Source organism: Aquarana catesbeiana, linkage group LG04, assembly GCF_042186555.1.
Source record: "Aquarana catesbeiana isolate 2022-GZ linkage group LG04, ASM4218655v1, whole genome shotgun sequence".
Classification (NCBI taxonomy): domain Eukaryota; kingdom Metazoa; phylum Chordata; class Amphibia; order Anura; family Ranidae; genus Aquarana; species Aquarana catesbeiana.
The window spans coordinates 115673621-115687368 of record NC_133327.1 but is presented as its reverse complement, the minus strand read 5'-3'; the positions used below and the strand labels follow the sequence as shown (position 1 = coordinate 115687368).

Sequence of the window (13748 nt, the reverse complement as noted above, 5' to 3'; positions counted from 1 at the left end):
ACTAGCCATGTAAGCCAAGCAAGTGATTTAAAGTATAACTAAAGTCAAAACGTTTTTTTTTTGTTTTGTATAGAGTGCAGATGGATTAAAATGCTTTTCAGTTTTTATTGCTGTCTGTGCTCCCATTAAAGAGATTCACCCTTTGTTTGTCCTGTTTACCAAGAAAATCCAAAATTTTGGGTTGTCCCTAAAAACGTAATAGAGGGGAAATCTTCCAATGTAGACATAGCTCTGGTAAACTGGGGGTCCCCAATGAATTACCTTAATTTGCAGGTATTTCCTCTCACTTCCTCTTTTGGCAATGGGACAAGAAGTGAAGTGAAGGGAAATCTTTGCAATGGAACAGAGATGGCAAAAAAATCTGACTGGAGTTATAACCCTCCCTCTATCTCTCTCTATCTCCCTCAACTCTATCCAACATGAAAAAAAAGTTTTGCCTTTACTTCAACTTTAAAGTGTTTGTTTGTAAAACAACCAATTCAGTTTAAAATCGAAATAAAAGGTAAAACATTTGTATATAGATTAAAAAAAAATTATAAATAGCCTTTTTTCCCTTTTTTATAAGAGATCACATTCCCTCTGTTTTCAGCTGCATAAGAGCTTGGTGGAGGAGATACAGCAGTGCACTGATCTTCCCAGTGAAAGGCTGTGCAGGAGGGGCATGTCAGCACAAGTCTGACCATTGGAGGATAGCAGGCTGAGTTCCCAGCATAGCTTGAGAACTGACCATAGTGTGCTCTCCTGCCTAGTGTGGTCAGCTTTTAGTAGGAAAGGCGAGGGACTGGCAGGATCACCAGGGACTTCATACAAAGGAAGCAATACAAAAAAAGCAGGATACTTTTTCATACAAGTACACGATACAACAGGCACATACCAGGAATATGAAATGCTGGGGTTTTATATTTTTTAAGGTTTTAAGACCTGTATTTTAGTGCATCCAGAGCAGCTAGCTGTACTGTATATTTATACAGGTGTGTATAATGCCCCGTACACACGGTTGGATTTTCCGATGGAAAATGTCCGATCGAAGCGTGTTGTCGGAAATTCCGACCGTGTGTGGGCTCCATCGGACATTTTCCATCGGATTTTCCGACACACAAAGTTGGAGAGCAGGAGATAAAATTTTCCGACAACAAAATCCGTTGTCGGAATTTCCGATTGTGTGTACACAAATCCGACGGACAAAGTGCCACGCATGCTCAGAATAAATAAAGAGATGAAAGCTATTGGCTACTGCCCTGTTTATAGTCCCGACGTACGTGTTTTACATCACCGCGTTCAGAACGATCGGATTTTCCGACAACTTTGTGTGACCGTGTGTATGCAAGACAAGTTTGAACCAACATCCGTCGGAAAAAATCCATGGATTTTGTTGTCGGAATGTCCGAACAAAGTCCGACCGTGTGTACGCCCTATAAGTCTGATAACCAGTGACTGAGTATTATGTGTTTTTGTTTCAGAATGCAAAAACATATCCTCTTAATTTCTTTGAACCTAGCTACCAAACCAGAAAACCACATCCGGAATATTACTTCCTTTGTGTTTTATTGTTTCAGTAAAGCAAGCTTTAAGCATTCTAAAAAAATGTTTATGATAAAAGCCAACAGTCTAAATAAGCAAAAAAGGAGTTCAAGAAACAAACTACAAAGCACAGCAACCTTTAACAACCAGTCAAAATTGAAGTGATACTAAACGCACACTGTTTAATTTACATTGTCCCTTTTATATATATATATATATATATGGATGATGGCACTATAATTATTTTATTAAAAAACATCTAAGTACCCTTTTCCTAATTGATATACAGCTGTCAAATGACCCGGATCTTTCCCATTATGTTTGCAGGGAAACAAGCAGGAGGTCACATGTTCAAAATAAAACAAAGACTATATATTGGCCTAAACTGATGAATACATTTAGTTTTTTTTATATATTTTTTTTGGATATGTATTATAGCAGAAAGTAAAAAATATTGTTTTTTTTCAAAATTGTTGCTCTTTTTTTGTTTATAGTGCAAAAAATAAAAACCGCAGAGGTGATCAAATACCACCAAAAGAAAGCTCTATTTGTGGGAAAAAAAAGGACATCAATTTTGTTTGGGTACAGTATAACATGATCGCACAATTGCCAAATAAAAATACAGTGCTGTATCGCAAGAAATGGCCTGGTCAGGAAGGGGGTAAATCCTTCCAGGGCTGAATTGGTTAAATTGTGATACAAATATATATTCGAAATCAAATCTTTATTATATTTTGGCAATAACATAGTGTGGGCAAATTTTTGCCAGTCACAGGCTGTGTTTTGCCCCTTCAGCCTGTGTCTTAGAATAAGAGGGAGGCGAAGTCTCTATTAATCTACATGAAATACCTGACCCCATTGTGTTTAGCTGGTTAGTGGGCATGGGAGAGGAGGGAGGGAGTGGGATGTAATTTACCACTGTGTATATGCCCTTATGTGTGAATCTATAGTCACATGGGCTGCTCAGATGTGATAGGACAGAAATGCTTAGCATAGAAACTCACTGAAAACTGAGGATGTGCAGAGTTGCCACCACAGCTGCAAAATCCCTACCTGAATTAGGGATGGAGAACAGTAGGTGGAGATAGAGAACAGGAGGATCAACCAGGTTTTTTTCAGGATACAGAAAAGGAACCTCATAGTGACTGAGTGAGTATGAACAGCATGTAATACACCATTTATTGATAGTTTTTTATGATGTGGGTTTAGTGACACTTTAAAATGACCAAAGTCAGAACAGCATAAGTTAGATTCCGATCATTTACCAGTTTGACAATTGTATTTATCACTTTGCTTCTTGCATTAGTTTAGTAAATAAAATGGTTTGTCCAGCATGGCGGTAGGACATAAACCTCGTCTTTGCCTCCACAGGTGCTAGAGGCTGTAGTTTTAACGAATTTATCATCCCCAAAAAAGTCAGCGTTATTCCAATCAACAATGTAACTCATAAATTGCAAATCAGTTAATAATTAAACTGAAACCAAAGTAAGTAATAAATATTTTATTGTGTCCTTGTTTTACTGTACATAACAATTCATCTTCTAGAATGAAATAACTGAAACAGCAAAACATCATCATTCTTTTCTCTGTACTTTCCATTAAATTATCAATAAATAATTCCAAGTTTATCTTATTTCAGTGAAGTAGGGATGGGCTTTATAAATATGACAAAATACATACATTTGTTTAAAAAAAAAAAAACTCAAAAAATTGAGTAAGGAATTACATTTGCATACAAAATGTGTACAGTACCCTAAAGTATCCCTAAAGCTACAATCAGATATGTGTTGAAATTACAATACCTTATTTTTTACTACATTGCAAAAAGTTTATTTTAACTTGCAGCAGCATTTAAAACATGAATATGCAGTTCATAATTCTGAATCAAATTCCAGACTTCTTTCGCTAAGTTAATTCTAAATACATAACTGCCTACATTTGTATGGCTTGCTTACTAAATTGTGATTGGCTGTCTCGCTTGCCTTATAATGTGCTACTAGGGTTATAAAACAGCCTGTATCAATAGACTGATTGATAATGTAAAAACAATAAAGGGGAATTTGACAACTGTTACACAGGCTATTGGGAAGACATAGTTTGAACTAGTTTTGAGTCAAGATAAAATGGGTAAAAACCATAGTGGCGGTAAATAGAGAAAATAACACATTAACAAAAATCGTAATAGATTTTTCATGTCTTGAAACAGACAGAATTAATGGTAGTTTAAGTTAAAATGTTGATTTTTATGATATTTCAGCGCAGAAAAAAAAAAAAAGAGTAAAATGGTGTAAAAAAAAAATTCATAATCGTGTCATGTGAAGTGGTCTACATGAGTGATTATAAAATGCTGAACTAACCTATGATGATGACAAAATGATGATAGATAAGTTGTATTAGTTATTAGGCTTTAGCCACTCCCAATTACATTGAAAAATGTGCTAACTTCTAACTTCTAGGCACAGAGGGCAGGAAAGAATACCAGAAGTTAGAACGGCAGTGCTTTCAAAGCAATAGCATTACCAGCACTACAGCAGTGTCAAGTGACATGTTCAGAAAGAAATTAATATCTTACTGAACAAGCTCCACTGTATATTAAAACTAAATGAATTTCATGATTAAATTAACAGGTCGAATACCTAATTATGATGAGCAAAGTTCTCGGAAATCATTATTACCAAAAAGCAAAAATTACCAAAATGTAATTACCAAAATGTAAGTACAATGCTTTTATTTATAAAAAAAGAAAAAAAAACCCTCAAAAAACTGATTTTTGTTTTCACATTTCAATGCTGCTGAAGGAAAAATATGTTAAGTTCCTCTGGGTGACAAACATTTTTATACACAAGGACCATTATAAGTGTTTTCATAGCTAACCTATATTACGGTACATGATACTTCAACACAAATACACATTTATAAATCACACCCCTAACTACACCTGCATACAATTAATAAATAAGTATATGCTAGTTTCTTTGTGTGTTTTGAAACTATTACACACAATAATTAATTTAAAATATTTCTAAAAATAAATTACTAGAATAAATAGCCATCAATCGAACACCACTTAACTAGAGACACCAGTTTTGACATGGCCCAGTGTTTCTGTCATTGTCATCTTTACTCGTTGCTTTTTTTTGTTTGTAGTGCTTCTTTCATTTGACTTAAAAAAAAAAAAAAAAAACAGAAAAAGATTAAAATATGAATATAAATATGACATAATGCATTTTGGTGAGACCTGTTTGTGAAAGGCATGTTTGTAAAGGGCATGTTTGAAAGGTATTTCTAATTGCAGTGCATTTGACACAGTGTAGATTAGCCCTATTTTCTCTCACTACAGAAGTCTTGGCATTGGTGTAAGACATGAATTAGGGCAACACTTTGGCCAGCATACATATTGGACCACTTGACTTTCTTCTAGGCTACAGGTACTCGGTGTGGAACAGATTTGGCTATTCACAGTAATGGCCAAGTTAGGGAGGTATGGGTAAGCCAGAAGGCGGGTAAGAGCAGAAGATCCCAGGAGCCGCACATCAGAACAAGACATGTTGTGTGTAGACAATTGGCATTCTCAGTCTGGACCCCCACCAGGCTATGGCATCCCCATGAGTAAGCTCCAGGGGGCGGAGTTAAACGTGTTGGGGCTAGGCCTGGCAGGGGGTCCAGGTTGAGACTGCCACTTGTCTACACACAGCAGGTCTTGTTCTGATGTGCCGCTCCTGGGATCCTCTGCTCTTATCTGCCATTGTCTGGAGCGTGGACAGGCTCCTTCCCAGCCAACACTCATAGCAGCAGGCACAGGTCTACACTTCCTAGCAGCCTTACATACATACCATAAGCCAGAAGGCTGCCAAGAGCCCACATTTGCTCAGAAGGTTGTGGATGCCATCTAACCATAAATTATTTGTTCAGACATTTGTGTATCTGCATGGCTAACCCTGGAAAAGCAGTCATTGGCCTATTAACAGGCCAGTTAAAGGCACAAGGCCTAAAACTTTCCCTGTAATAATCTGTATGTTAAAGAGGCTTTTTAAATACTTAAGTTGGAGTCTAACCATTTGAATCTGAGTTTTAAATAGTTTTAACCTACCTGATGGCCTTCATCTTCTGAGTAACCCAGGGCACATTAGGTCTGGAGCAAAGAACCTTGCCTTCCTTTGTGATAAACCTGAAAGAAATGCATTGTATTTGAGAACACTTTTTATAAGCATTATAAAATAAACAGCAAATATGCATATAATCAGAAGCTGGCTAGATTTTGCTCATATCAATCAAGCCTGTAGAGAAAGATACTGCATAAATACAGCTCGAAGCACAGCACCTGCCCTCCCCACAATGCAGCACTTAGGACCTCTGCAGCCTGTCACCAGGATCCAGTGCGATCACATGGGCGTGCAGTGACCAGTAATGGTCATTTTTAACCCCCGCCCAACCAGTCTTAATACTCACATCACAGCTTCGACACAAGGTGGATTTGCTTCTTGCAGGAGGAAGTCCACTATCTGCAGTTTGGATTTAGCTGAAGAGACCCTGGTGCAGCAGGTGCTAAATTTGCCGGGGTCTGCTAAGAATAACATGTGTAGAGAGTTAACCTTCATGTGAAATTATATGTTATTATACAAAACCTAAGGTGACAGCAAACTGCATTTCACATATATACCATTTGATATTTCATAAGGGAATATTTCCACCCAGCTTTTGAGTTGGTTTAGAAGGTAAATAACCCACTGGCTTCTAAAATCTTTCCCTAACACAAATAGCTTTAATTCCCCACAGCACATTTATGCCTTAGTCTAAAACAGTGATGGCGAACCTTGGCACCCCAGATGTTTTGGAACTACATTTCCCATGATGCTCAAGTACACTGCAGAGTGCATGAGCATCATGGGAAATGTAGTTCCAAAACATCTGGGGTGCAAGGTTCGCCATCACTGCCCTAGAACAACAAGCCCATAAAGGAAGTGTCACTCTCTTATAAAAAGATTCCCCAGCTATTTGTTTGTTCTTTTAAATGAAGAATCCACTACATAACATGATAAATCCCTTTAGCTGTGTAGTGGTTTTGCAAATTGGAGAAAACTGGGAATTTGAATTGGTATATTTTACTAATGCTGACGTTGCCTTTTAAAATGAAATAGTGTAAGATCTGAATATAAAAAAAACTTCAGAAGAGGGTCTGGGTAGTCTATAGCAGCCAATCATGACAATTTTGATTTTTTTTTGGCTTGCATGATTATATGTTTTTGGTGTTGCAAAACATGTGGCAACAAATTATTAATAGAAGATGGGATGCCGAAACAAATAGAGAAAATATTGCCCAATAAATAAAGTTATAACCTTGTATTGTGTTCTACTTTTCTTTCTCTTTAATCATTGCCAAATACATTAGAGTAATTTTATAAAAAAAAATTCAGAAGAGGGTCTGAGTAGTCTATAGCAGCCAATCATATAGAAATGGTCATAAGGCTTGCATGATTATATGTATTTGGTGTTGCCAAAAATATGGCAAAAATGATTAATAGAAGAGGGGATGCAGGAACAAATAGGGAAAATATTGCCCAATAAATAAAGTTATAACATTGTATTGTGTTTTACTCTCATTAACTATTGCCAATTTTTTATAAAAAAATGATACAAATTGCAGATTTGCCCACAGATTTCTCTCATTGTCATTTTTTAGTCTCCCTAGTGCATATTTGAGGCTGAAATGGAAATCCTCCACAAATCAGTTAACATGTCACCATACATCCCTTTACGTTCATACTTTCCAACTGCTTACTATCTTTTCTTCTGTTGCCACTTACCAGAAGATGCCTTGACTACTGCCACTGCAGCGATGAGTGCCATACACAGCATGATCTTCATAGAGCACATGATTCTGGGTTGTCTTTGATCTTTAGGGCTGGTGTCTTCTGTATGTAGAGCTGCTGAGCACTGTGATACCCACATGGAGCCATCTTCTTTTAAAGAAAAAAAGAGGAACTGCGCAACAAAGGAAATTATGCTGTTTTTTCCATGCAGTGATTACAGCATCAGGACTTGCTGGTGAAACCAAAGATGACAAAATCATTTTTTTATAGTACTGAATAGCTGAAGATAAAAAAAGAAAGAATTCTATAATAAGGGAATTGGCGCTGTTCTATTGCATATACACTGGATAATTATTCATGTTGATAAAAATTATATAAATTGTATATACATGAATACCACAGATCTATATGAAAAAATTTGTAGTGAAATAAGAAGTCAAATATGAGTGAAATACTCCTACACCAATACACTCTAGGATAAAGTGCAAAGTGCTAGAACAAACATAATCAAATATATCAGTAAAAGTAGAAGTATGCAGACATTCCAAAATAGTGATAAAAAAATTGTGCAAAATATCAAAACATTCTAAACCACTCCGATGTACAAAACCAATAGATAGGTAGAGTATTTTTATATTAAATATATCAATAAAAATAAAAATATGCAGACATTCCAAAATGGTGATAAAAAAATTGTGCAAAATATCAAAACATTGTAAACCACTCCGACGTACAAAACCAATAAAATAAGCAGAGTGATGAGAAAGTATTAAGGAGTGCTAAAAATTGGTGAAAGAGACTATTTAAAAATGAAAAAAAGTGAAATAATGTCCCAAAAATTCAAGAAACTATAATATGTCCTTTCAATCAGTGGCAAGATACTTGTTGTGGTAAGTGCTCCCCGTCTTCCACAGCACCCCCACTCGTGCCCTCACTCACCAGAGTGCCCAACCCCTGCAGGGGTAAAAAGCATGTAGACCAAATCCAGCAATGGTGTCTTTTGTGACAATCTTCAGTCCAGTGGCCGTCCTCCCCTTCTCTGGTATCGCGGTTCCCCCAGCATTAAACATCCATTTGTGACAGAGAAAAAAATAGCTCTCATAGCGTGAATCCGAAAAATAATATAGTTTTTTGTTAAAAAAGTATTTAAAATATAAAAAAAGGAGCTGACAGCGCTCCGCTAACAAGTTCAGAGCCTATGGCTGAGTAGGCAGCGTGTTGCGGCGTGCGTTCCACCGTCCGCCTGTAGAAACCCGGAAGAATCGTAACACAAGAGGTAGACGTATGCGTATCACGTGGCCACGCCTTACGCGTTTCGTCATCAAGACGTCATCTGAGGCGCACATTGTTGAGTTATTTTGCTGTCCCCTCAAAATAACTCAACAAGTGACTACACCCCTAAGTGAAAATGTCCAAATTTTCCGAAGAAGCTTCGTCTCAAGTGAAACACGTAAGCATAGCGCCATCACGCTGTTAGTGGTGAGAACACGGTGATCTCCATCACACACCACGATCCACCTCTATTTACCTCCAGCCACCACTAGCCACTGCTTCACTAGTTGGCGCGAACTACCTGTACTGCTACCTCGGCCCATGGTTCACCATACAGCCCTGTGATACTGGAAGCCATTGTTTGCTGGATTTTATAATTCATTGCCTTAATTTAGTTAGGACTACTCTGAGTTGATATCCACGACCTGGACTCCAGCTTTGTCTTTGATACGGTGGGGCTATTGCTACATGGATTTGACTTCAAAGGGTAACAACTCCATTTACAAGACGTCAAACGGTGAGCTGTATCTTACCCCAAGCATCTGAAGGGGAGTTTCATTTATAGCATATCCCGTTTGTTTTCCTTGTGTAATATCACCCGAATGTCTATCTGTCCCCTACCACTGACCCCCACCGATATCTGTCCCATGACATACGTCCCGCTGGCTAAGAACCACTGTACCATTTGCCTTTTTTACATCCGAGGGAACTTTTTTATACCTCAAGAAGCACAAGCACTTTACATTCCTTTTGGAGTATTTACCTGAGCACTCCACCAAGTTCAATAATGGAAACTTTCACTCCATATTTCACTCTGTGAATTTGTAATGACCGATATTTACTTGAATTAAATTCCAGATCTAGTTCTAGGATATCTTAGTGTCTGTGTGTGAGGAGTGTATGGGGTGTTTGCATCGGGTGTGGTGGCCACCTGTGTCCTATTAAGACTTTGGTCTTATTTTTACATATGTGTTGGAGGTGGGTGTAGTTTTCATACGCTATTTATTTATTTAACTTTGGATTATCAATAAAGATATTTAGCTTTCACCGGTCTATACTTTTTGATAAATAACCTTTGGGTTCTTCCCATTTTTTCTGTGTATGATTTATTATTCAGAGGACTACCACCCCTGTAGGTTTAGCTTATCATGCTTTATACCTCAGGGTGACGGTGTAAACAGATCTTTGAATCGGGTAGGCAATTCTCAGGCCAATCTTATCGCCATCAGATCTGTGCTAAATTGGATGAGCCATAGGTCCCCCCTCTCCTTTTTGTCTCCAAGATAACCACTGCCTTGCTAAAGAAGCTGAGGGTAAGGGTGATGGACTTGCCAAGCATGACTCCAGACCTAAACCCTATTGAGCATCTGTGGGGCATCCTCAAATGGAAGATCTCTAACATCCACCAGCTCCATGATGTCATCATGGAGGAGTGGAAGAGGACTCCAGTGGCAGCCTGGGAAGCTCTGGTGAACTCCATGCCCAAGAGTGTTAAGGCAGTGCTGGAAAATAATTGTAGCCACACAAAATATTGACACTTTGGGCCCAATTTGGACATTTTCACTTAGGGGGGTACTCACTTTTGTTGCCAGCGGCTTAGACATTAATGGCTGTGTGTTAAGTTATTTTGAGGGGACAGTAAATTTAAACTGTTATACAAGCCGTGCACTCACTACTTTACATTGTAGCAAAGTGTAATTAAAGATATAATAAAATATTTACAAAAATGTGAGGGGTGTACTCACTTTTGTGAGATACTGTGTGTGTATATATATATATATATATATATATATATATACATACATACATACATATACATATACATATACATATATACATATATATATATATATACACAGTTGTGCTCATAGGTTTACATACCCTGGCAGAATTTATGATTTCTTGGCCATTTTTCAGAGAATGTGGATGATAACAAAAACACTTTACTTTCACTCATGGTTAGTGTTTGGCTGAAGCCATTTATTATCAATCAACTGTGTTTACTCTTTTTAAATCATAATGACAACAGAAACTATGCAAATGACCCTGATCAAAAGTTTACATACCCTGGTGATTTTGGCCTGATAACATGCACAAAAGTTGACACAAAGGGGTTTGAATGGCTATTAAAGGTAACCACCCTCACCTGTGATCTGTTTGCTTGTAATTAATGTTTGTGTGTATAAAAGGTCAATGAGTTTCTGGACTCCTGACAGACCCTTGCATCTTTCATCCAGTGCTGCATTGACGTTTCTGGATTCTGAGTCATGGGGAAAGCAAAAGAATTGTCAAAGGATCTGCGGGAAAAGATAGTTGAACTGTATTAAACAGGAAAGGGATATAAAAAGATATCCAGAGTATTGAGAATGCCAATCAGCAGTGTTCAAACTCTAATCAAGAAGTGGAAAATGAGGGGTTCTGTTGAAACCAAACCACGGTCAGGTAGACCAACTAAAATTTCAGTCACGACTGCCAGGAAAATTGTGCGGGATGCAAAGAAAAACCCACAAATAACTTCAGGTGAAATACAGGACTCTCTGGTGTGGTTGTTTCAAGATGCACAATAAGGAGGCACTTGAAGAAAAATGGGATGCATGGTCGAGTCGCCAGAAGAAAGCCATTACTGCGCAAATGCCACAAAGTATCCTGCTTACAATACGCCAAACAGCACAGAGACAAGCCTCAAACCTTCTGGCATTTCTGGCATAAAGTCATTTGGAGTAATAAGACCAAAATTGAGCTTTTTGGTCACAACCATAAACGCTACATTTGGAGAGGAGTCAACAAGACTTATGATGAAAGGTACACCATTCCTACTGTGAAACACAGAGATGGATCGCTGATGTTTTGGGGATGTGTGAGCTACAAAGCTACAGGAAATTTGGTCAAAATTGATGGCAAGATGAATGCAGTATGTTATCAAAAAATACCGGTGGAACATTTGCATTCATCAGCCAGGAAGCTGCGCATGGGATGTACATTCCAACATGACACTGATCCAAAACACAAAGCCAAGTCGACCTGTCATTGGCTACAGCAGAATAAAGTGAAGGTTCTGGAGTGGCCATCTCAGTCTCCTGACCTCAATATCATTGAGCCACTCTGGGGAGATCTCAAACGCACAGTTCACGCAAGAATTTACAGGAACTGGAGGCTTTTTGCCAAGAGGAATGGGCAGCTTTACACACACAGTATATTTATAATTTTTTTATTTTATATAAACACACACAATAGTTTAACTCACATTTTTTTTAATAAAGTGATGCCTTCAATTGTGGAGTAAGGTCTCCCCTTTGCCAGTACTGATCTTTTGTCCACTGCTGCATGCCAGTGAAGAACTCCTCCTGTTTGTTTCTAGGACAAGGTAAGAGAGTGGAGTCATCAGTGTTTAGCAATGGCAGTAACGCCAACATCAACAAAAGACAATTTGTGAGAACTGTTGGTGCCATGAAAGACACAACACATGACTGGCACAAGTAGTGAGTGAATGGATGGACCTGGCAGGAAGACAAGGTGGAGACATGCTATCAATGCAATGAGCTATACAGGCCCTGCCAAAGACAGAGACCAGCCATTTGGATACATTGGAAAAAGGCACTTCTATTAATGTGTTACTATTTTTGCATAGCATGCATAGCATAAAGTAAAACCAAAAATTAACTCTCGCTGCAATATAATACTAACCTATCCGAGCTCTGTCCCTCACATTAGGTCATCTTGAACACTAGATTGTGCTGCTGTTCCTATTTGAATAACACATTCTACCATGAGCCCAGGGACTCAAAGACCTATCCCTCTAGGGTTGCATTATCAATCCACCCTGGACACTTATGCCACGTATACACGACCGGTTTTGCTGTCGGAATAAACTCTGAAGTTTTCTCTGACGGAACTCAGACGGAATTCCATTCAAGTGGCCTTGCCTACACACAGTCAAGCGGTGACACAGTGACGTACAACACTTGTGACGGAACTAGGAAAAGGAAATTCAATAGCCAGTAGCCAATAGCTTCCGTCTCGTACTTGCTTTAGAGCATGCGTCTTTTTTGGTCCTTCGGAACAGCATACAGACGATCGGTTTTCCCGATAGGAATTGGTTCGTCGGAAATATTTAGACACATGTTCCATTTCTAGGTCCGTCAGAATTTTCAAAACAAAAAAGTCAGATGAGGCCTACACACGATTGCTGCTCATGTGTACGCGGCTTTAGGAGAATTTTGCATAAAATGACATTCATGTCAATAAATGTTGCCCCTCTTTGCATTAATTAGGACCCTCCCACTTAGGAGGCCAGAAGACAAAGAAGGGGACATTTTAAACTGACGTGCTTAAAATGTTTTAGAAAGTCCACAATTGAGGTTAGAGTAGAACAAGGCTTTAATTGCTATCTAGGAAGAAGTAGTCACTTAGTACTAAATATACCTTATGGCATTGTGACTTGACACAAGGCATTTGTGCTCCATGACAAGGACATTTTATATATATATTGTTTTGTCATGAAGACTAAAAGTTTTTTGGTGGATTTTGTATTTTTGAGAGCACAACCATTGTAGAACATTGGTATCCAACACAACATCTGGTTTTGTTGTTATTTCAGTGATTCTGAAGCAAACTATGATTCAAAGCATTTTGCAACCGTTTAAATCCACAAACGGTTGGGTCAGATTCCCCATATCCTGCTATTCCTCCATAAAGCAACTCTGACACTTGGCAGTCCATAACCTAAATGTTTGCCATAGCATTGTAACATTTACCCTTGTAAGATATGCTAACTTGTGACTCAGAAAATGTATATAATATTGTCTTGATGTTGTTACAGTTATACAAGTGGTGTTGTAAAACATAATGGTCCTCATGTGTGGGCTGCAGTAGTGCTACAATGGCAGACATTGCCATCAGCTGGCATTACAAGTGAAATCTGTTTTTGATCCTAGTAAAATTTATGCAATATTGGGATTTTTTTTAATGTTACTGCATAAAACAAATGGCTCTTCCCTAGTACAAATATGCACAGTAACCCTATCAATCTTCACTGAACTTTCACTAGTTTGAGTCAGTCAAACATGTGAAAGACTACTTCCAGTTTAATGCTTCACAATTTTAAACTTTTTACTCTTTTTTTTACTACATTTATCACTCTGAATC

General features: G+C 38.1%; 1 protein-coding gene across 2 annotated transcripts; it reads right to left on the bottom strand.

Moving 5' to 3' along the window:
• Positions 1-3007: 3007 nt before the first annotated feature.
• LOC141139415 (C-C motif chemokine 8-like) lies at positions 3008-7490 on the bottom strand. 2 transcript variants are annotated; one of them, XM_073625475.1, is made up of 4 exons: positions 7326-7490; positions 5971-6085; positions 5612-5689; positions 3008-4684 (listed from the first exon to the last, which is right to left on the bottom strand). In XM_073625475.1, exons 1-4 carry the CDS (start codon positions 7468-7470, stop codon positions 4642-4644), a joined length of 381 nt encoding a protein of 126 aa, XP_073481576.1. In that variant the 5' UTR covers positions 7471-7490; the 3' UTR covers positions 3008-4641. The 2 variants fall into 2 exon arrangements, with proteins under 2 accessions (XP_073481576.1, XP_073481577.1); XM_073625476.1 differs by having other exon boundaries at positions 5971-6082.
• Between the last annotated feature and the right edge of the window lie 6258 nt (positions 7491-13748).

Bases quoted from the DNA above. Each gene is read 5' to 3' on its own strand.
- LOC141139415 (XM_073625475.1), bottom strand. From the start codon at position 7,470: ATGTGGGTATCACAGTGCTCAGCAGCTCTACATACAGAAGACACCAGC. The intron at 6,086-7,325 runs GTAAGTGGCAAC...TGTTATTCTTAG, and splicing joins AGTAGTCAAGGCATCTTCTG to CAGACCCCGGCAAATTTAGC. The intron at 5,690-5,970 runs GTGAGTATTAAG...CATTTCTTTCAG, and splicing joins CCTTGTGTCGAAGCTGTGAT to GTTTATCACAAAGGAAGGCA.